This window comes from Gigantopelta aegis, chromosome 4, assembly GCF_016097555.1.
Source record: "Gigantopelta aegis isolate Gae_Host chromosome 4, Gae_host_genome, whole genome shotgun sequence".
Classification (NCBI taxonomy): Eukaryota; Metazoa; Mollusca; class Gastropoda; order Neomphalida; family Peltospiridae; genus Gigantopelta; species Gigantopelta aegis.
Window position 1 is genome coordinate 107,149,393 of NC_054702.1, and position 21,260 is coordinate 107,170,652.

General features: G+C 36.4%; 2 protein-coding genes across 2 annotated transcripts in view; both read left to right on the forward strand.

Annotated features, from left to right (window-relative positions):
* Window positions 1–2,451, forward strand: part of LOC121371689 — a 17,124-nt gene extending 14,673 nt beyond the window's left edge. Inside the window, exon 12 of the transcript XR_005957815.1 lies at window positions 715–2,451. The gene's annotated coding sequence lies outside the window, so the exon portion shown is untranslated. The remainder of the gene's footprint in view (window positions 1–714) is intronic.
* On the forward strand, window positions 24–20,088 carry LOC121370150. Its single transcript, XM_041495265.1, has 14 exons — window positions 24–757; window positions 9,365–9,514; window positions 9,743–9,821; window positions 10,329–10,382; window positions 11,091–11,180; window positions 11,611–11,653; window positions 12,738–12,971; window positions 13,014–13,041; window positions 13,157–13,185; window positions 14,312–14,434; window positions 14,993–15,031; window positions 17,001–17,099; window positions 17,453–17,560; window positions 19,829–20,088. The coding sequence occupies exons 2-14, from the start codon at window positions 9,394–9,396 to the stop codon at window positions 19,841–19,843; spliced, it is 1,062 nt and encodes a 353-aa protein (XP_041351199.1). The 5' UTR covers window positions 24–757; window positions 9,365–9,393; the 3' UTR covers window positions 19,844–20,088.
* The last annotated feature ends 1,172 nt before the right edge of the window (window positions 20,089–21,260 follow it).

Genomic DNA, 21,260 nt, shown 5'->3' on the forward strand with positions numbered 1-21,260 from the left:
AGGATACCCACTACATTTTTCCTAATGAAGCAAGGGATCTTTTATATGCACTTTCCCACAGACAGGAAAGCATGTACCACAGCCCTTGTCCAGTTGTGGTGCACTGGTTGGAACGAGAAAAAAATCCCAATCAGCTGAATGGATCCACCAGTGTTGAAGTATGTCCCATCACTTATATATAGACGGTGAACTTGAAGCAGTTTCAAATGTGTTGAGTGCATCGTTAAATAAAACATTTCCTTCCTTCCTTGAAGCAGTTCATTCCATTATTACTGCTTATTCTGAGAGTTTTGTATGTTTTAGGAAATACATCATGCTACATTATATTATTTACAATACCGAAAACTGACATTGATATTAAATACTTTTATATTGTCTCTGGTGTTATTTAACTATTGTGAAAGTGATGTTATGTTACAACTATATCATACCATAACAATGATACTTCTTAATTAATTATATTTATGACCGTGATAAGTTATATATATATATATATATATATATATATATATATATATATATATATATATATATATATATAATATCTAGAATATTTAGTGTAATCAATTATGTCATATATTGACGATACAGAAACACATTCTGGTAATAACATCTATATATATATATTTATTATTTAATAAGTAATATAAAACAATGAGAATTAGGTAACATGATTATTATGAGCCTGACCGAAATACTCTAAATGTGTTTCAGATCCTGTCTTCCAGATTTCATCCCACGATGCCTGGATCTGGAGGTTATTTATCACATTCTTTATTTCATTATTTCGTAAAACAAAATCTCTGAAATGCTTCTCTACCAATTCATTTAATATATTCTCTGTTCAGCTCCCATTTTTAGGTTCTTTGCACTTTTATGGTATCTTCCATGATCAATAATATAATACAATTTCAACTTTTTATTGCAGTTGTCCTCAAAACCATATTTTGATTTTGAAGCAATTGTAAAATTCAGCAAGATGCTGCATGTACTGTGAATAATACTAGTGTATGCTATGGAGTTGATGACTTGCTTTGTTTTATTTTTATTATCACTGGGATTTACAATTTTGGTTGCACGTTTCTTGTTTTCACAAAACTATCAATCAGAGGTATCTGGACAGAACTAGTGTTATCAGGTTGTTTTACTGAAGGTAACACATTTAACAATCACTGCCACTTTCAGCGGATTTCTGCAATGAGTTTTTTGCAGTTTGAACTGCTATTGCTTTCAGGATACCTGGTTGATGTCACATGCTAAAAAAATCATTACAAGAGTTAAGAGTTGATGGAATATCTATCCTGAGTCTATTTTAGAGTACTTAAATTGTAACATCAGATTGATAAGATTTGTTTTCGTGTTCAGGTATTTTTAAACATTTGTTTATTAATTATAAGCTTCAAAATAAATTACTAATGGTAAACAATCCATAAGTGGTTGCTAACTAAACCACAGATATATTGCCACTACTTCCCAGTGTTTGGGTATTTCATGCAAAAGCATAGACTATTTAATCAGGAGACGATTGTTCTAGGTATGACAGGTATTGTTCTAGGTATGACAGTCACACTGGGAACCCATCACTTCAACCTGACTGACTGATTGGCATCACAACCTGGTCCCATTCTTTGCTAAGAAAACCCTTCGAGTCTAGACTCAAGACTCTAATAAGAGTTTGAGACTTTAACACCATGCATGTGATGTGAAAATGCTTTTCAAGATTCTTTGTATAAGTTTTCTGTAAAAATCAAATCCTTGTCCTATTTATGAAATTATCATATGAGGACATTATCAGGTTTGGTTAATAGACCAAAGCCATAGTATTATCTGTAAGTCATCATGTCATGGAACAACAATCAACTCGATTCTGGTTTTGTTTTTGTGGAGTATCGTGCAGAAAATAGCAATATTCACAGATAATATCAGTGTTAAAAGACATGAACAAGAAATTTGAAGATGTTAAATGGTGGATGCATGTATCTGTCTATTCTGTTTATGTTTATTATTCGGTACTCTGTCTCTTGGGATAAAACATTTGATAGCTTTTACTAATAGCTATGTTTGAGGGCATTTTGAGCACCTCAAAAAATGGTTTTGGAAAGCACCTTTTTATTAGCACATATGTTAAGAGCCTGTCAGTTTTATTACTTAGCAAAGATTGTTTCCATTGTCAGTTTTATTAATGGTATTTTGGTTGTCTAAATCAGTGTTGAACAAATACACCAAACAAATGATATTTTATTACCTTATACAAAGCATCTATGATAAAAAGGACAACAGACTATTTTGATTGCTGTAACTATATTAGGCAGTGATATGTAAGATGCATATGTTTGCACATTTATTGATATATTCTTTTTGACATAATATATAAGTTAATTTTTATTTGTTGTATTATTAAATGTATATTTAGTTTATTTTTTAATTTTATTATTAAAATATATAACTACATGTCATTGTATTGCTGAGTTATTCATTATATATTGCATTTATTTAATATCAAGTTGGTGAATGATTGCAATAAAATACTGAACAGAGAGAAATTTTAGAGTTGGAAATCCTCCTTAATACCACGCCCACTTAAAAAGGTAACTTTGTTGGGGTCCACCTCTTAAATTTTTATTACCATTCATAGCACCTATGTACCAGATTTGGTGATTTTATCACATATCACATATCACATATGACCTTTTTGAATGCTAAGAAGCTGTGCTATAAACAGTAAAATATAACAATGCATTATGTCGGCAGCAGATGCAACTCATTGTAACATTTTCTGGAACCACTGAGGCTAATATAGCTCAGTGGTACAGCACTTGTCCGAGAGGCTATAAGATGTACATTGTACAACTGATTCGCTGGATTGACTGTCCGAGAGGCTATAAGTTGTACATTGTACAACTAATTCGCTGGATGGACTGTCCGAGAGGCTATAAGATGTACATTGTATAACTGATTCGCTGGATGGACTGTCCAAGAGGCTATAAGATGTACATTGTATAACTGATTCGCTGGATGGACTGTCCGAGAGGCTATAAGATGTACATTGTATAATTGATTGACTGTCCGAGAGGCTATAAGATGTACATTGTACAACTGATTCGCTGGATGGACTGTCCGAGTACAACTGATTCGCTGGATGGACTGTCCGAGAGGCTATAAGATGTACATTGTACAACTGATTCGCTGGATGGACTGTCAGACAGGCTATAAGTTGTACAACTGATTCGCTGGATGGACTGTCTGAGAGGCTATAAGATGTACATTGTACAACTGATTCGCTGGATGGACTGTCCGAGAGGCTATAAGATGTACATTGTACAACTGATTCGCTGGATGGACTGTCCGAAAGGCTATAAGTTGTACATTGTACAACTGATTCGCTGGATGGACTGTCCGAGAGGCTATAAGATGTACATTGTACAACTGATTCGCTGGATGGACTGTCCGAGAGGCTGTAAGTTGTACATTGTACAACTGATTCGCTGGATGGACTGTCCGAGAGGCTATAAGATGTACATTGTACAACTGATTCGCTGGATGGACTGTCCGAGAGGCTATAAGATGTACATTGTACAACTGATTCGCTGGATGGACTGTCCGAGAGGCTATAAGTTGTACATTGTACAACTGATTCACTGGATGGACTGCATTTTTCCTGTATCAATCAATTCCTCATTACTGGTATATAAGAGGCCTTGAAATTAAGTTCTGTCCTGTCCATGTGTGTGTGTGTGTGTGGTCCAAACAGATAGTATTATAACGGTCGGATATGTCAAGGTCACAATAACACTAAATTGAAAACCTATAATTATGTTGGCCAATTAAAAGTAGTTGGTAAATTATGCCTTTTTGGGCATAAATATTCCACAATTGCAGAGTTGTAAACGTTAAAATTTAAAAATATCACCTTACTAACAAAGTGACACGTTATTCATATATATATACATGTATATATACATGTATATATATATATATATATATAAACAAATCTCGAAATAACAATATGTTAGAAAACCAAATAGCAGTAGTTCAAAATGCTGACTGTTGTATAATTATTTCTTTCCACTTATTTCAGTCTTTTGTCATAAACATGATGTCACGTAGCCTGATTTTTAATGTACCACTACTTGTCAGTGTTTCGCTTTTGAAGAAAGGAAAAGAATGTTTGTGGATTTTTAGCTGTGTCATATAACTTAAGCATGTCTGATTTGTGGCAGTTGACACTTAGTCGACACATTGAGAGGGACGAACCCGCTGTCATCACATTATCTATTCTTCTCTTGACCTTGTGTGCTATTTTTAACAACAGCTTCTTACATCTGGAGTATTTTTCTTATAATGTTTATACGAAAACATGTTTTTGGCATGTCTATTAGAGCGGGGAGGGACGTAGCCCAGTGGTAAGACACTCGCTTGATGCGCGGTCGGTTTGGGATGGATCCCCGTCGTTGAGTCCATTGGGCTATCTCTCGGCTGTGGTATATGCTATCATGTCTTTGGGATGGTGCATATAAAATATTCCTTGCTACTAATGGAAAAATGTAGCGGGTTTCCTCTCTAAGACTATTTGTCAAAATTCCCAAATGTTTGACATCAAATAGCCGATGATTAATAAATCAATGTGCTCTAATGGTTTCGTTAAACAAAACCAACTTTGTCTAATAAAGCACATTAGACAATCGTAGCAGGCCCGTGTCACTTGGAGGGGGTGACATTCAGTTTTTAAGGAGGGGAGAGGCAGATTTAAGGTAAATATAATAAGCAGATTCTAAGGAGAGACAACGGGCCTGGTCCCATATTTCTGAAGCTATCTTATCGTAAAACCGTCGTTGGCTATAGAATCCATTGTTGTGACCTATTTAGCTTACGAATGGGTCAGTGGTAAAGCGCTTGCCTGGTCAGGGGTGTCGGAAGCGGTACGGCCGGTACGGCCATGGCCGTACCACTTTTTGGACGCAGGAACGTTTTTTCTTTCTTCCTATGGCGCTCGCATAGTATAGATCTCATCATATACATTGCTTTCATGACCGTACCATCTTTTAATTGCTTCTGACGCTTCTGCTGATGTGCGGTCGGTCTAGGATCAATCCCCGTTGGTACCTTATTCAGCGTACGAATGTGTGTGTGTGTGTGTGGGGGGGGGGGGGGGGGGGGGTTCGTTGGAACTACTATTGTATCAAATCTTCATCTTCGGACAAAAACGGTAGAGACCTTTTTACATCATTATACCCGCAAAATTAGTTGTAACCTATGGGAAAACGTTATTATTCAGACTCGGGCATTTTCGTTTAATTCGAGCGAAAACCAGCCTCTCCCCACCCTCACCCCTTAGAAAAAATGGGATCCTGTACGCCTATCGGCCCATTGAACGATTTCTCGTTCCAGCCAGTACACAGCGACTGCTATATCAAAGGCCGTGGTATCTGCTATCCTATCTTTGAGATGATGCGCATAAAATTTATCTTGCTACTAATTAAAAAAATGTTGCGGGTTTCCCCTCTAAGACCATGTCAAAATATCCAAATGTTTGACATCCAATAACCAATGATTAATATATCTGTGTCTATCTGCATAATGCGCGTTCGGTTTGGGATCGATCCCCGTCGGTGGGTCCATGGGCTACATTTCTCGTTCCAGCCAGTGCACCACAACTGGTATATCAAAGGCCGTGGTGTGTGCTATCCTGTCTGTATAAAAGTGCATATAAAAGATCCCTTGCTGCGTTAGAAAATATTTACCGAATTTCCTCTGATGGCTATATATAAAAATTACCAAATGTTTGACATCCAATAACCGAAATCAATGTGCTCTAATGGTGTCGTTAAACAAAACAAACTTTCAATGTGTTCTTGTGGTGCCGTTAAACAAAATAAACTTTAATAGTTTACGACGGTTAGACGATACTAAGAAAGCTTCGACAATCTGTATGCTTAGACGTATATAATAAGTGAGTGTGGGCAATATCTCGCATGATGTAGGACGTAAATTTACTATGACATGTGCTACTATAAAGATGTAAGAAGAAAATTTAATATGACGACATGACATTGTGTTACTATAAAAATGGAAGCGGAGTACTCACTCTGATAATTTGTATGCAGGGGGCCAGATTTAGCTGAAACGGCTGAGTGTTCGCCTAAGGTGCTTGCGTTGCAGGATCGAACCACCTCAGTGGATCCATTCAACTAATTGGTGTTTTTCTCGTTCCAACCAGTGCACCACAACTGACTAAAGGCCGTGGTATGTGTTTTTCTGGGAAAGTGCATATAAAAGATCCCTTGCTGCATTAGTAAAACTGTAGCAGGTTTCCTTTGATGACTGCGAGTCAAATGTTTGACATCCAATAGCCGATGATTGTTTAATCAATGTGTTCCAGTGGTGTCACTAAAACAAAACAAAACAAAAACTTTGTATGCAGCCAAAAGCGAAAATGTGAACACTACATATGCATTTGAACATGAATGGCACTACATATTATATTTGTAATTTTATTTACCGTTTTAAATGTTTAACTTTCTAAATCTGAGCAAATCATGTACAGTAGTCAAACATTTTTGACGGATCCAACCAAAAAGTCAAGTTTTCGTGGTCAGCTAGCTGTGGTAACAAATTCTGTGTTCATATCCCATGACCAGTTTCACATACAGACGGTCAAGCGAGTAATTGTACACGAACCAAGCCGAGCATAAAACGCCTCAATTTGCTCAAAAGCCATACATGTACAAGTACCGACCGGTCTAATACTATTAATCAATTATATTGTGATAAATGCAGGCATATTATATATAAATATGTGTTTCCTAATGTACGCAATTACTGTCCTAAGTATACAGCTTGGTTTCGTTGTCTGTGATACGCATATCTGAGTTTTCCCAATTTTAGTACTTTCGTCTCGAAAAAAAAGGAAAGAAAGAAAGCAGAAAATAGAAATTGATATACTAATTATTTAGGTATTCACACCAGACGAGCCAACATATGGCACATGCTCAACACAACCAAAGGCCGCTAGAATAAAATTAATTATAAAATGTCGTCTACCACTCCCCCCCTCCCCCCGCACACACACATGCGCACGCACGTACACACCTCCCACCGAGTCTGCAGTGGATACGTGATTCCTTACTCCTGTGAAACATTAGATTATATGAAAACCGCAAACTAAATTATACTTGCCAATTTGGCTTGCTGAGCGTTCTGAATCCCGATAGTTATTAACTGACTGGCAATTCCCATGCACGGGATGTCGACTTGTCGTGAGAATAACGAGCAGAGACATACGAGTAGGCCTATTATGTACATTTGGCACAATATCTCTACTGCTTTAATTACCTGCCCCCCCCCCCCCCCTCCCTCTCCGCCAGGTGAGGTGAATGATTCTATCAACGTGTTCAGTGCGTGTAGCTGATTATATATATATATATATATATATATATATATATATATATATATATATATATATATGTATCTCAGGATGTTGAGTTCAGTTAACAAAAAAACCCACATCATATGGTTGCAACATCAGTTCAGTATTAGGTCGTTTCACATACTAACACAAACGCACGCATACACTGTTTCTCACACACGTTCGCACAAGTACACACACACGCGCGCACACACATACACACACACACACGCACACGTCCATCGAGCCTTCCACCACGTTTGCAACCTTAGGATCTCTATCATATTAAGGTCCAGCCATCCGATGATGGCCAAGAGGCCTGAAACTCTATCATGGCTATTCAAGTCTACAGCCATGGCCCAACCTATGTGTATAACTATATCTATATGTCTTGTCTGTCAGTGTGTCTGTGTATCAATTTATCTATCTATCTACAGGGCCGTAGCTAGGATTTTTTGTTTGGGGGGGGGGGGGGGGGGGGACTGAGTAGTTAATAGTCTAAAACTCCTTTTCTTTAAGTTTCTATAATGCTTTCCGAATTTTTTCGGGGGGGGGGGGGGGGCCTTGCCCCCATGCTAGCTACGGCCCTGATCTATACATCTATCTATCTATACATCTATACATATATATGCGATTTAAAAGTGTAAACAGAGTAGCACGTTTCCTTTAAAGTATGTTAAAAGAGTAACTGAATAAAGACGCGTGTGCATACATTTTAGCGGTATGTGTGTGTGTGTGTGTGGGGGGGGGGGGGGGGAGTCTCGTCTATGGCGAGTGAAGTTTAGGGGGGAGGGTTGAGTATTCTCCCCCGAAAAATACATAGAGGAAAATGAAAAAGAACTCCCACCCCTGCACACGCGCCTGGAATATCACTTTGATAAGAACTAATATTATGAACCTGCTACTAAAAGGCACGGAAAAACAATGACATACAGATCTCAAGAGACTGGAGGTTGTTTCGATTCCCACGCTATGCGTCTACGTCATCAGATTCTTGTATGTTCCAAACAGTCGTTTATATAGCCATGCACATACAGTGTATATCTCACACAGAGCCGAAGGAATAGACTCACTCGTAGCGAAAGAAGTACTAAGGTAAACATTGTAAGTGAAAAATATAAAACACTGGCAGAACATTGTTAAAAGTAACTTTATATTTGGAATATTCTGGTCTGGACGGAAAACAGTTCGCTTTTTGTTCGCTTATTTTATATTATTTTGTTTTTGTAATGAATTTTATTCTTTTAATTTTTTGGTTGATTGTTTTAACTTGCCTACTAGATGTGCAGTTCCAAATTTTAGATTTTGGTTTAGGCAGAAGGTGGTTAATAGGACGCAAACAGACCGCATTCACTTTACAAGAGTCGTGCTCTGTAAAATCATTGTTACAAGTTCTGTCGCATAACCTTTGGTTAAATATTAATTTTCATTCAACTGGCATCTTGCTAATAGTCTCAGTATTGTATTCTTCTTCTTTTTCTTCTAAATCTTCTTCCTTCTGATTCTTTTCCCTCGATTTTGCTATTTTGTGTTCTCGTTTAAATCCCGGATCATAAAAATATTCATTTGTATTATAGATAACTGCCCATGTCTAAATGCCAGCTTGTCCTTTTATAGACATGCCTAAATAATTTGTTTCAATCTGTGCGTTTGTGTAAGTCAGTGTGTTCTGCTTGTATATCCTGACCTTATGTATGCGAATATATATGTTAAACTTGAATGTGAAAAAGTTTCTGTTAGTTTTGTTATTTTTAAAAGTTTTATTTTGTATATATATATATATATATATATATATATATATATATATATATATATATATATATATATACCAATGATTCGGGTCTCCCAACCCCGACACTGCTATTTATTTGATATGGGACATTACATATTTATTTAACGAAAACAAAAATCACCATGTTTTTTACTATTGTTTCTAAAGTCAGTTTTGTTTTCTTTCAGCCTGTAAATTACTCCAATAAATTTGAGCAATGTGGACGAATAATCCTGGAATTAAACCAGACAGGGACAGAGATGTGGTGCTGAATGCAGTTCAGAGTTTGGTGGATGTGGGAAACACCGTTTCGTCAAGTGTACGAGAAATGATCACAGGTTTGTTGTCTTCTTGACAAGAAAATATGAACATTAAAAGATAAGAAGTCATCGGTTTTTAGTGCTTGATTCGCATCCTCTCTTATTCATCTGACCCGAATCGCCCAACAGGTCTCTATTTATAGAAATCGGTAATTCCACTTTAATGATGAGATTTCTAAATGCACACGTGTGTACAAGTTAATGTATCACAAATGAAAAATATTTTTGTTTTATCTTTACCCATAGATTCCGTGGATACATTTGTTGGAGAAAAGATTGGAATTCTATTCAAATTGGCATTAGCTTACAACACTTCATTTCGAAGGTAATATAATGCCTAGCTTCTGATGTTTATTAATACTTTTGTTCATTACAGCCACTAATCCTTTGTTTAGTTCCATTCGAAAAATCACGTCAATAAAGATTTTTGTGTAATTTGTTTAAGGGCATTAATAGTATTTAAATATTTAGTAAAAATTAGTTTTAAAGTATTACCTATTTTTCATATTAATTATTTCATTAGAATTTCATTTATTTGACCAATTATGGATTACTTCATATTATTTAATATTGTAAAACGTTAAAACTATTCATAATACATGTTTACCTATTATTCCGGTCATGTCTATGTTTCTTCAGCGCTATGTTCCCTCAACTAACCTTAACCGTAACCCTGAGGGAACATAGAGCTGAGGAACCCTAAACCTAACCTAACCCTGAGTGAACATAGAGGTGATGGAACATAGATCTGACCCCTTATTCAGCATGGAAAATGCACATACCTATGTTGAATCTTTTCTTTTAACACGTTTTAATTATTCACTCTTTTCAGCCTCGAAATAAGTTCAAACCGTGATTTGGAGCACCTAATAAAGAAATACTACAGGTTTGTAGCTTCTTACCAATCAGCAACATATTAAATGAATCTTTTTCAAAGCATATCCAGAATAGCATTTCTATTACAACTGTATATTATTATTATTATTATTATTATTATTATTATTAAATTAAATTTGGATCTATTTCAATAGAAATATTATTTATTTAGGAAATGTCATAAGTTTATGATCAGCAAAATATTATTATAGCTTTGATAGAGCAGTGTAGTGTGTAATGTGTGTGCGTGTGTGTGCGCTTACGGACTCCCATTTTTGTAAGGGGGGGGGGGGGAGCAAGCTGGCTTTTGCCTGAATTAAACAAAAATGTCCGAATAACATTTATTTATATTAGCATACAGCTATATAGGGTTGCAAACTAATTTTGAGGGTAAATGATGTAAACTCATGGTCTCAGATTAGCACATTTTTCCCGAATGTCTATTATTTTTGCCCGAATTTGAGGTTTTGCTCCAGCACTAGTGGGGCAGTTGCCCCCGCCCCCTGCCCCCTGGCTCGTACGCGTATGTGTGCGTGCGTGTGTGTGTGTGTGTGTGAACAATCGGTGTGTAATTACCTTATTATGAATGTAATATATATGCTAATGCGCCTCTTGCAAATAACCTATCTGCCTATTTAATTTGGTTCGTATGCTACTTGTAAGAATTTTGTTGAGCGGCATGAACCATAACGTGAACTATTTTGTATTGGATTTTCAGGGGATTACCAGTTGACGACTCATTACGCCCAGTCGTTTTCAGCTGTTACCCTTTCTTCTGGAATATTCGTCAACCGTTGGACACCGTGGCGTAACTGTTTTTAATATTATGTGCTTTAGTTTTAGTTGAATCTAGCTCATATACATGACCATCGAGGTGGGGTAGAGGTTGCGTAAATGAAAAGCTTTCAATTGTTGATGCATTCTAGGACATGCACGTTCTGTCTGTTTAAATGATTGGTATGTAAAACTAATTGGAACATGCACCTCCAAGTCATGACTTCAACGACCGTAAACTGTTAAAAAATACATGTACATTAAAAAATAAATGTTAAGTAGCCAATTTCTGTGTTTACTGGCAAATCAAATACATGCTATGTATATGCACTTTACAACTGAGTTTTCCTTCTTCTTTCATTTTTTTTTATGGAACAAACAGATTACTAGATTGCTTTAAAAAGTGTTGTTTTTATGTTACTCATATTGATGCTGAATTTGTAGATACACCCTTTTCCATCTAGTTTCAGATTTCGTGATGTCGTAAGTGAGTACCTTAAAATCGAGGTAAGTGGCTTAAAGTGACAAACCATAGTTTTTAAACACTAAAGCATAGTTTTCACTGTTAGAGCCAGTTTTGATAACAAGAATAATTTACTTACATTGTATTGCTTAGATTTTCCATTTACGTACATTCGAAGTGTTTTTGGTCATCCTGGTGTTTTTAATATCACAAAATGCAATTTTCATATTTTTTAAAACGCAAGTGCGTCTGAGAAGGGTATTGGACTTGATTTTTAGTCTGTTTTAAGGGTGTTTCACCGTTTATACATCAAAGACTTTTTCCAAATGTGTTACAGGTTTGTAGATTAACTAAACTTAGTGTCCATTTTAGGGTTGAATCTAGGGTCTGCGACTTTAAGAGTTTATTAGTGAAAGCACTAACGTGTTTGGGAGGATAAGTTCTCGCAATCCACTTGGTGAACCCAATGTCAGATTTTATGAACGCTCACCCTCTTGATGTCGTCTTTGTTTCTACCCCGACCCCTTCAACGTGTAGCACTGGATAGTAAACTAACATTGTTCTATATAAAAAAAGAAGACCTTTAACATCACTAGTTACTATGTACGTGCAGTATACGCAATACATAGGCCTATATACATATACGATTGCATCATTGCAGTTAACTTTCCTGCTGTTTCGTTTTTGGACATAAACCACGGAGCTAAAAACAATTACATGAATTCTCAGTGACAATGCATTTCCACCTTATAAAATGTTTTTATTTACTTCTGCATTTATCTCAGTTGGTTTGTCACATCTGCAGTAATCCAAATGAATAAATAGGAATTTATTTACTTATGACGGTCAAAATGTATTGTCAATTTTGCAAGCCTGTTTTATCGAATGATTTGATTTTGGAGCATGATATTAATATTAACATAAAATATAAAGTAATATATTTAATATCCCATTGAACACATACCTGCAGTATCTATACATATCTCACATCTGCAGATTAACCATTGCTTTCGTTTTGTATATCTACTGATTAACCAACCATGGCCTTTTTCGTATATCTTACTGATTAACCATAGCTTTTTTTCGTACATATATTGATTAACCATTGCTTTCTCTTCGTACCTTCAGCACCAGTGGGATGACATTTTGAGGGATATTGACAAAAAGATTAACCAGGGAGACAACCAGATGGTCAGCATTGGCGAGAAGGGTCCCGTTGATGTGTTCTTAGTGAATGCAAAAACTGGTGACACCACGACAATCAGGAATTATTTGGGGAAACAAAGCATTGTCCTTGTCGCTCTACGCCACTTCGCCTGACTCCCATGACGAGACCATGTCAAAGAGCTGATGGCGAGGAAGGTGCATATTCACTTTATTTATGTAATCTCTATTCACTTGTAGTTACTGGAAGTTAGCGTAGGCGGAATATGTCAATTGGTAGTTTAATGCAAAAACTGGTGACACCACGACAATCAGGAATTATTTGGGGAAACAAAGCATTGTCCTTGTCGCTCTACGCCACTTCGCCTGACTCCCATGACGAGACCATGTCAAAGAGCTGATGGCGAGGAAGGTGCATATTCACTTTATTTATGTAATCTCTATTCACTTGTAGTTACTGGAAGTTAGCGTAGGCGGAATATGTCAATTGGTAGTTTAATTCATATTGGAAATATTCCATAAGCCTAGCATACGTTTATTGTGTTCGCGTATAACACGATTATGCACAAATGCCAATATTATTAACTGCCCTAAAGTATTATTTTTGGTGGCTATCATCTGTGATACAACTTTATAATTAAAATATTCGTTAAACCATTGTAAATTGACCGTAAAACAATTGTAAATCGACCTTTTGTCAATGACCGTAAAACCATTGTAAATTCAACGGTTGCCATATGCTTTGTCTATAAAAGGCCTTCCACTTCCCAGGACAATACATCCTTCCAAGACTGATATGAGTACTCTAAACCTGCAGAAGACGTAGCTCAATGGAAATTATGCTCAGACAATTGATGTGATGGCATGTACTCGTGTAACCCTGTCAGAACAGTTGTAACATTAGGTCATCGCGAGGAAGGACCATATACTGCATTCAACTGATTGGTTTTTGTTCTCGTTTCAACCAGTGCACCACAACTGGTCAAAGGCCGTAGTGTGTACTTTTCTGTCTGCGGGAAAGTGCATATAAAAGAGCCCTTGCTACATTAGAAACAATGTAGCGGGTTTCCTTTGATGACTACATGTAGAATTAACAAATGTTTCACATCCAATAGCCCATGATTAATTAATTAATGTGCTCTAGTGGCGTCGTTAAACAAACCAAACGAATTTTTTTGTTTCCGTCTTTGGAAGGTGTTTAACTGAGCATTTTGTGAACGGTGACAACCGTGAGTCTCACTGCATGTATCAAAGTGTTCCAGGTAATTGGAAATGCGACTAGAAGGGCTATTGGTTACAATTATAAGAAGTCTCATCAAATAACTTTCATCGTAACCGATTACATTGGGTATAAAAATGTAGGTACTATCTAGTCGCAATAAGTGAAATATTACACTTATATTTGAACAATGCGAAACAATCTGATTTACTCAGAATGTAAAGATTCGCAAATAATTATAGTTATTCACTTATGTTTTCTAATGTCAGACAAGAAAGCGAAACGGGTTGTGAGTGCTAGTGTTATGCATACATTCCAGGGCGAGATCGATGCAGCTAATTGTATTATACTTTTGATATCATTCGGCGTTCGTTCTGGAGCCACGCGCTGGCTGGCAGAGATGGAATGTCCCTTTGACATGCTGCTGGATTCTGATAGACAGGTATTTTATTATTGTGTTTTTAGCCACCACTCCAAATACACACGAACACGCACGCATGTACAAACGCACGCACACATACACACACACAGACAGATACACACACAGGTCTACGCCCCCCCCCAAACACATACATGCACGCACAAACATACACACGCACGCACGCACGTACGCACACACATACGCATACACAGACAAACAACAAAACAACGACATGCTAGGGTTAGTTCACTGGAACTAGTTCAAATCATATCATGAACGTACTGGTAAGATAAACCAAAACTACGACTCGTCATCTATGTGACCAATGGTATTTAAAAGAGAGCCAGTATTCAGACTGCTTTCAAAATTGGCAAGATGCTAAAAAACTCAGCTATAGATACGATTCTCTCAGCAGTAATCAAGAGTACACCTTTTTAAATATTCTAAAATGTGTTACAGTCACTATGCACTTCTGTAAGTACACAATGACACGAATCTGGCGAAATGTCGCTAAAAAATCATTTTTCTGAAAGGTCGTATAGCGCTACATGTGTTTAGAATACTACATTGTATTTTCAGGTTTTTAAAGCATTTGGACTAAAGAAATCTGTTTATAAGGTAAGACAACACATTCCGCATAAATATGTTAAAACCGAAAGGTCACTAGGATACAAAATAGCATTGGCTAATGTTGTCACTTTGCGACCCAAGAATACTATTCCATATTGATACCCCATATGAATTACCAATACGGGAAGGCGTAGATGATTTGCAATCGAAAGTGGCAGGAAGATGTGATTTATCACATGTGCAGCAGTTTTAGTAACGTATCTGTATATAATTCCAATCTCTAAAAATCCCTTTATTATAAACCCTTGGATTGGTCAAATTCGTATCACGTGACGATAAAAACTGGCATTCATAGCACCATGAATCTCAGTTTAGCACTATTTTTGGCTATATAGCCGGAACTACTTTATGAATTATGTCAACAAAGGAATCCCCGAGTAATTTCCGTGAGATTCTATTTTTAGACATCAAACAGTAATCGTTTGCTGTCAAACTTCTAAACATCTTCACATATAAATTATACCATACAAAATAGGTCTCTTCAGACATTTTTATTAACGGTTAAAAGTTATTGAAATTACTTACGTTATATGTTTATAGTGAATTCAAAATCTATTTTGCCGATCCAAAAAAAGTATATAATTCCAATGGAATTTGGTATTTTACAAAAGCGATTTCAAAAACAAAATTCAGTCAGTTCATGCCAACCATTAGCAGTAACGCGCATTCAACGGCATTGTAGTATGACGTACACAACACATAGTTTCTAAGTTTTCGCGCCACTGCGATGCAATCTTTAAATGAGTCGGGTTTTGAAACTAGGCATATGATGTACATGTCGGGACACAGGAACGAAGCTTCAATTCGAAGCTACAACAGAGAATGTTCCACTTTCCAAAAACGAAACATGAGCATGGCACTGTCAAATCTCACGAATACTTGTGTCGCACCACTTGAAATCACACATGCCAAAACCATCCTGTTGCCACTTCCACAATTACAAGGCCAGTAAACACAGAAACTCGCGACACACCTGTTTCATCCATTTCCGGAAATATTGAAACCACTTTCTCCATGTCAAATCTATCAACACATGGAATTATCACGCACTCAAAATTTTATAACTGTAATTTCAACGTCGTAATTGGTAAATCTGGACAGTAATCAAAAAATGGCGCCTATCCACAGTTCGTAGTTAAATATTCATACACCAACCGCTTCACATATAAATTATAGCATACAAAATAGGTCGCTTCAGACATTTTTATTACAGGTTAAAAGTTATTAAAATTACTTACGTTATATGTTTCCAGTGAATTCAAAATGTTTTTAGTTGGTATTAACATTTAATGCAAAAAATTAATATGAATTGTATTAATGATTGTAACATTGTCATTCTCTCATTCGGCTATTGACGGAAAAAGCCGAACCACCATAGGGATTCCGCTAATGTTGAGTATGAATTTCGTGTTAATAAAATAGTAAATAGTTGGAAAATAGAGTTCACTTTTTATTTTAAAGAGCTTTACATTAATGACATGGTTATGTGTTTGGAATTATAAGAATTGAACGTGAATTTTTTTGAGTTTCATGCTAGTATGAAACGCAAAACCGCTTTACACACTTTAGTATGAATGGCTTCGCGCTAACGCGCTACGCCATTCATACAGTGTGTAAAGCGGTTTTGCGTTTCATTCTATAATAAAACTCAAGAATGTTCACGTTCAATTCTTAAATGTTAAAACAATCTTTGTTTTAATAAACGACACTACCCGAACACATTGATGTCAATCATGTGGTCACTGTGACATGTAGTCAAGAGAAAACCCGTTACATTATTTCATTAGCAACAAGGGTTTGGTCAGTGTCGTGTATGGTGTTAAATTCACTACAGGTTTGGTCAGTGTCCTGTATGGTGTGTTATATTCACTACAGGTTTGGTCAGTGTCCTGTATGGTGTGTTATATTCGCTATAGGTTTGGTCAGTGTCCTGTATGGTGTGTTATATTAACTACAGGTTTGGTCTGTGTCCTGTATGGTTTATTATGGGGAACAAATGGCTGCTGGAAGATCACTTCCACGTCCATACGCAGATATCCATGACGACCCTAACCAGGTTTGATATCAATTTTATTTCTATAAATTTGAGTAACTAACTGAACTGCCGTTGTTAGATACGCATACTGAAGAAGTTGCACTTTTTGATACGCCTGCAGATAGTGACATGCTGTTAAGATCGACGTCGTTAAATCGTTGGCATTTAGGTCCTTCTATCCACTGAATTGCTGAAATGTGCAATGTTCGTGTCCTGTGAATATTTCTAGTTTATCGTATTATACTATTAACACTGTGCATTCAGATTTCTTCATAAATTGTCATTTTTATTTACCGTATGTAGACATTTCTTGTTTACTGTTGTTCTAGTGTATATTAAACGTCTGCATTAAATATAATGTTTGCCCTTTTCAGATGGGAGGAGATTTTATTTTGGATAAGAATGGAACCGTTAAACTCGTGTACTGTAGCAAGACAGCTAAAGATAGACCCACCACTGACGATCTCTTGGACATTTTGAAGGTAATTGTATACTATATTCTATCACTTCATTAGGTCCAAAACAGCGGATTTGGGTCTGGGTCTGGCGAGTATGGTACCAGTCGAAAATGAAACGTATTGAATCGAATGTGGCAAAACACACCGCGTCTGTGTTGGCGCGAACTACAGATATGGCAACAGACGACGTACAACATGAGCTAAATTTTAACACTGCAAGACAGAGCTGCACAATTTTCGAACCTTACTCTTTCCTTTTTCTTAATAACCAACAGAAAAGGTATATATTAATCAATGTGGACTTCGCATACTTATTGTTGATGTTTATAGAAGTAAATTTATCTAAAGATATGAACGTATTAATATATATTGAAAACACGTAACAGTTACAGACATCAAAGTACAACACTCGCAACCCCGAGACCCAGCTTCGGTGTGTTGTGGACCTTAGTCTGAACAAAACCTATCGCAGACATAAATAACATCAAAATAGACCACGTAAAATGTGGTATGGTTCAGGAGGTAGTTAATTTATTTATACCCCACTTTCGGTCTCGTTGTCATGGTTTCTGTTGTTAAAAGAGTAGCTGTATTCGCCGATACACCTACACTTTTCCATAGAAGTGTAGGTGTATTGAATACACCTACACTTTTGGAGGAAAAGTGTAGGTGCATCGGTGAATACACCTACACTTTTCATTTAACTACACCTGTATTTAAAACAAAAGAATAAACAAACAAAAAATTATTAATAATACAATGAAATGTTATTGTCATAACTTACATTGAAATCCGGAAGGTATGTCCGTTGTTTCTCTTATATTTGACGAGCACGTGTTCACACTTGCCATGTTCGATTGCAACGCACTGTCTTTTAAATCCTTTAACACTTAACTAAAATCTTTAGGTATCCATATTGGGGCAATGTAGACGAATTGTCCCCCTTATGATACACGTCCAGCCGTCATTAGCTCGAGTCAGTTCCAGCCCTACCCGTTATTAATATTGATATGTGGAGTAAGCTACTGTGTCTAAAATACTTTTTTTCCTTCTAAATCTGATGCCACAGACCTTTAGTTTGATTATTCTCGAGTCCAGTCATAACATTAAAAATACATATTGTTAACCAGTACGAACGCTACACGAAGAAACCCGACATATCAATATGAATAACGGGTAGGGCTGGAGGTGACTCTAGCTATTCTGACACATAGTCATCAAAGGAAACCCGCTACATTTTCCCAATAGCAGAAATGGATCTATACACTTTCTACAGACAGATCACGTGACACGTATACTGGTTTTTGATACACCAGGAGCGGATCCAGGTTTTGATTTAACGGAATTGGGTCGTCGGACATGGTAAGAGGTGTTTGAACAGGTTTTGATTTAACGGAGCTGGGGCGTCGGACATGGTAAGAGGTGTTTGAACAGGTTTTGATTTAACGGAGCTGGGGCGTCGGACATGGTAAGAGGTGTTTGAACAGGTTTTTATTGAGTTTTGTTTTACGTCCGCTCTTGGTGTTGTGTGACACTAGTTGGTACGGCGGGGGGGGGGGGGGGGGGGAGTACAATGGGCCCACCGAGGTAGTTTGATCCTACGACCCATGCACACCAGGCGATTAATAATATTGTCACAGTGCTAAAACTTTATAACAACGTTATAACAATACAGTTTATATATTTATTTTCACAAGTGCAATAATTAGAATTAGTTAATTGGTAATCTGACGCCTGTCGTGGTATCGACGGAGTGAGCGACTAGCCAATCAAACCAATTAGTTTCAAGCACTAAATAAAGATGTAACGAGCGATCAGACACACAATGTAGTTTAATTGTTGTGACGGTTATTGCAGGCATCTGAACGAGTACATCATGACAACTACGTATGGCATGAATACGTGTTTTAGTATGTATGTTATGAATAAGAATAATTTACCCATGAAATATAGACTCAGGGAGAAAAGATTCTGTTCACACGCCTTGAGGTTCTCTAACAAAGCACAAACTCTACTGGAAGATCCGAGTGACAGTTTTCTGACATAATCATACATTATTACATGTTGGAGTTAAAAATAACAACCTACAAACCAACGTGTGACTTCTGTTATTCATTTAACATTACGGTAAAACAACACAAAGGAAAAAATAGACTGTGTTACAAAGAACATTACACTGTGTTAATATGGCTAAGCATTACAATTTAATTGATTGTTGATGTACATAATATTATATTTCCATATTGCACCAAGAACTATTTTAATATTAAATGCATATTATTTCTCTTGCAGACAATTGAAAAGTGATGTCCATAGCTGTAACTGTAAATGAAGGTCAAGGTTAAACTTTCTAGGAGCCTCGTCTGGATGTCATCAGTTATAGTATTTCAGAAGAAAACCACCGTGCAACAGTAGCTTAAAGACAATGTAGACTATTCCTTTGATTCATTTCATTTATTTCAAAGTACATTTATGCAATATACATATACTTTCATTTTGTATTGAAAATCTCCTGTTACTTATACTGACACATTGATGCCTCAGTTAAATCCACTCTCTCTCTCTCTCTCTCTCTCTCTCTCTCTCTCTCTCTCTCTCTCTCTCCCTCTCTCTCATATTAAAATAATTAAAACACCTTTTATGATAGACCTGTATTTGCTTTTGTTTTTAGATAATATTTCAATCACTTATTTGGTCAGAACTGGAAAAACAATGCAAAAGAAAACACCACCAAATAAACAATAAAACGAAAAACATCGTGGGTTTTCTTACGGGATTAGATCCCATGGCTTTTCGCACTTTAGGTGTGTCACAGGTTTTGATGTTCCAATGCTGTTGCTATTTATTTATAAACACCAATTTTAAAATATCAACTGTTTACTGACGTTAATTAAATTACATGGAAGTTCAGAAACAGATGAGAGTAATTAACACCAGTAGATATATAGAGAATAATACAGATACCATTTATCTGACAAAGAGTTGTTTTAAAATATATCTAATGAGCGAAAGCGAGTGGGATACGTTTTAAAACGAGTTGTGAGATAAATGGTATCTAACGGACACGAATGTATTATTATATTTCTTACATATCGTCAAAAAACAGGTTTTAAGCAAATTTTAACATCTTTATAGACTAATAAATCAATGTGCGCTAGTGGTGTCGTTAAACAACAACAAAAAAAACCCCTCAAAACATTGTCCTGAAGACTGGGGAAATATTTCCCCGTCTAACTTTCGCTATGCTTAAGCAAAATATAAATACAAAATTCATGATTTCATTCTTTTAATATGTTATGTTTGTCATGTCCAAAACTAGTTCTTATTAAACACATAAATATGTATATATATTTTTTTATATATTCATCACAACAGAAAACTTTATTACCCCTTTACTAATGATGTAAAATTAAAGTATATTCAAAGCAGGCGAGTTCAGTCAGACAAGTCAGCTGTTTATGTCTGTCCTGTACACATCTGCGAGAAATTTGGATGATGTACCCACTACAGACGTGCTTGAACCTCCAGTGGATGTAAACACGTATCAAATGGTTGATAGTGGTTTATCACTTTGCTTTAGTCAGTCACTACAGGTGAATACAAACAGTGATTGCAAGATGAAACACAATCCATCCTCTTAACGAGTATACTTGTGTATTCAGTGGAGGATAGCACTCTCTTGTCGTAGCCGTACACCAAAATAGTATCTGAGTGGGTCAAAGTT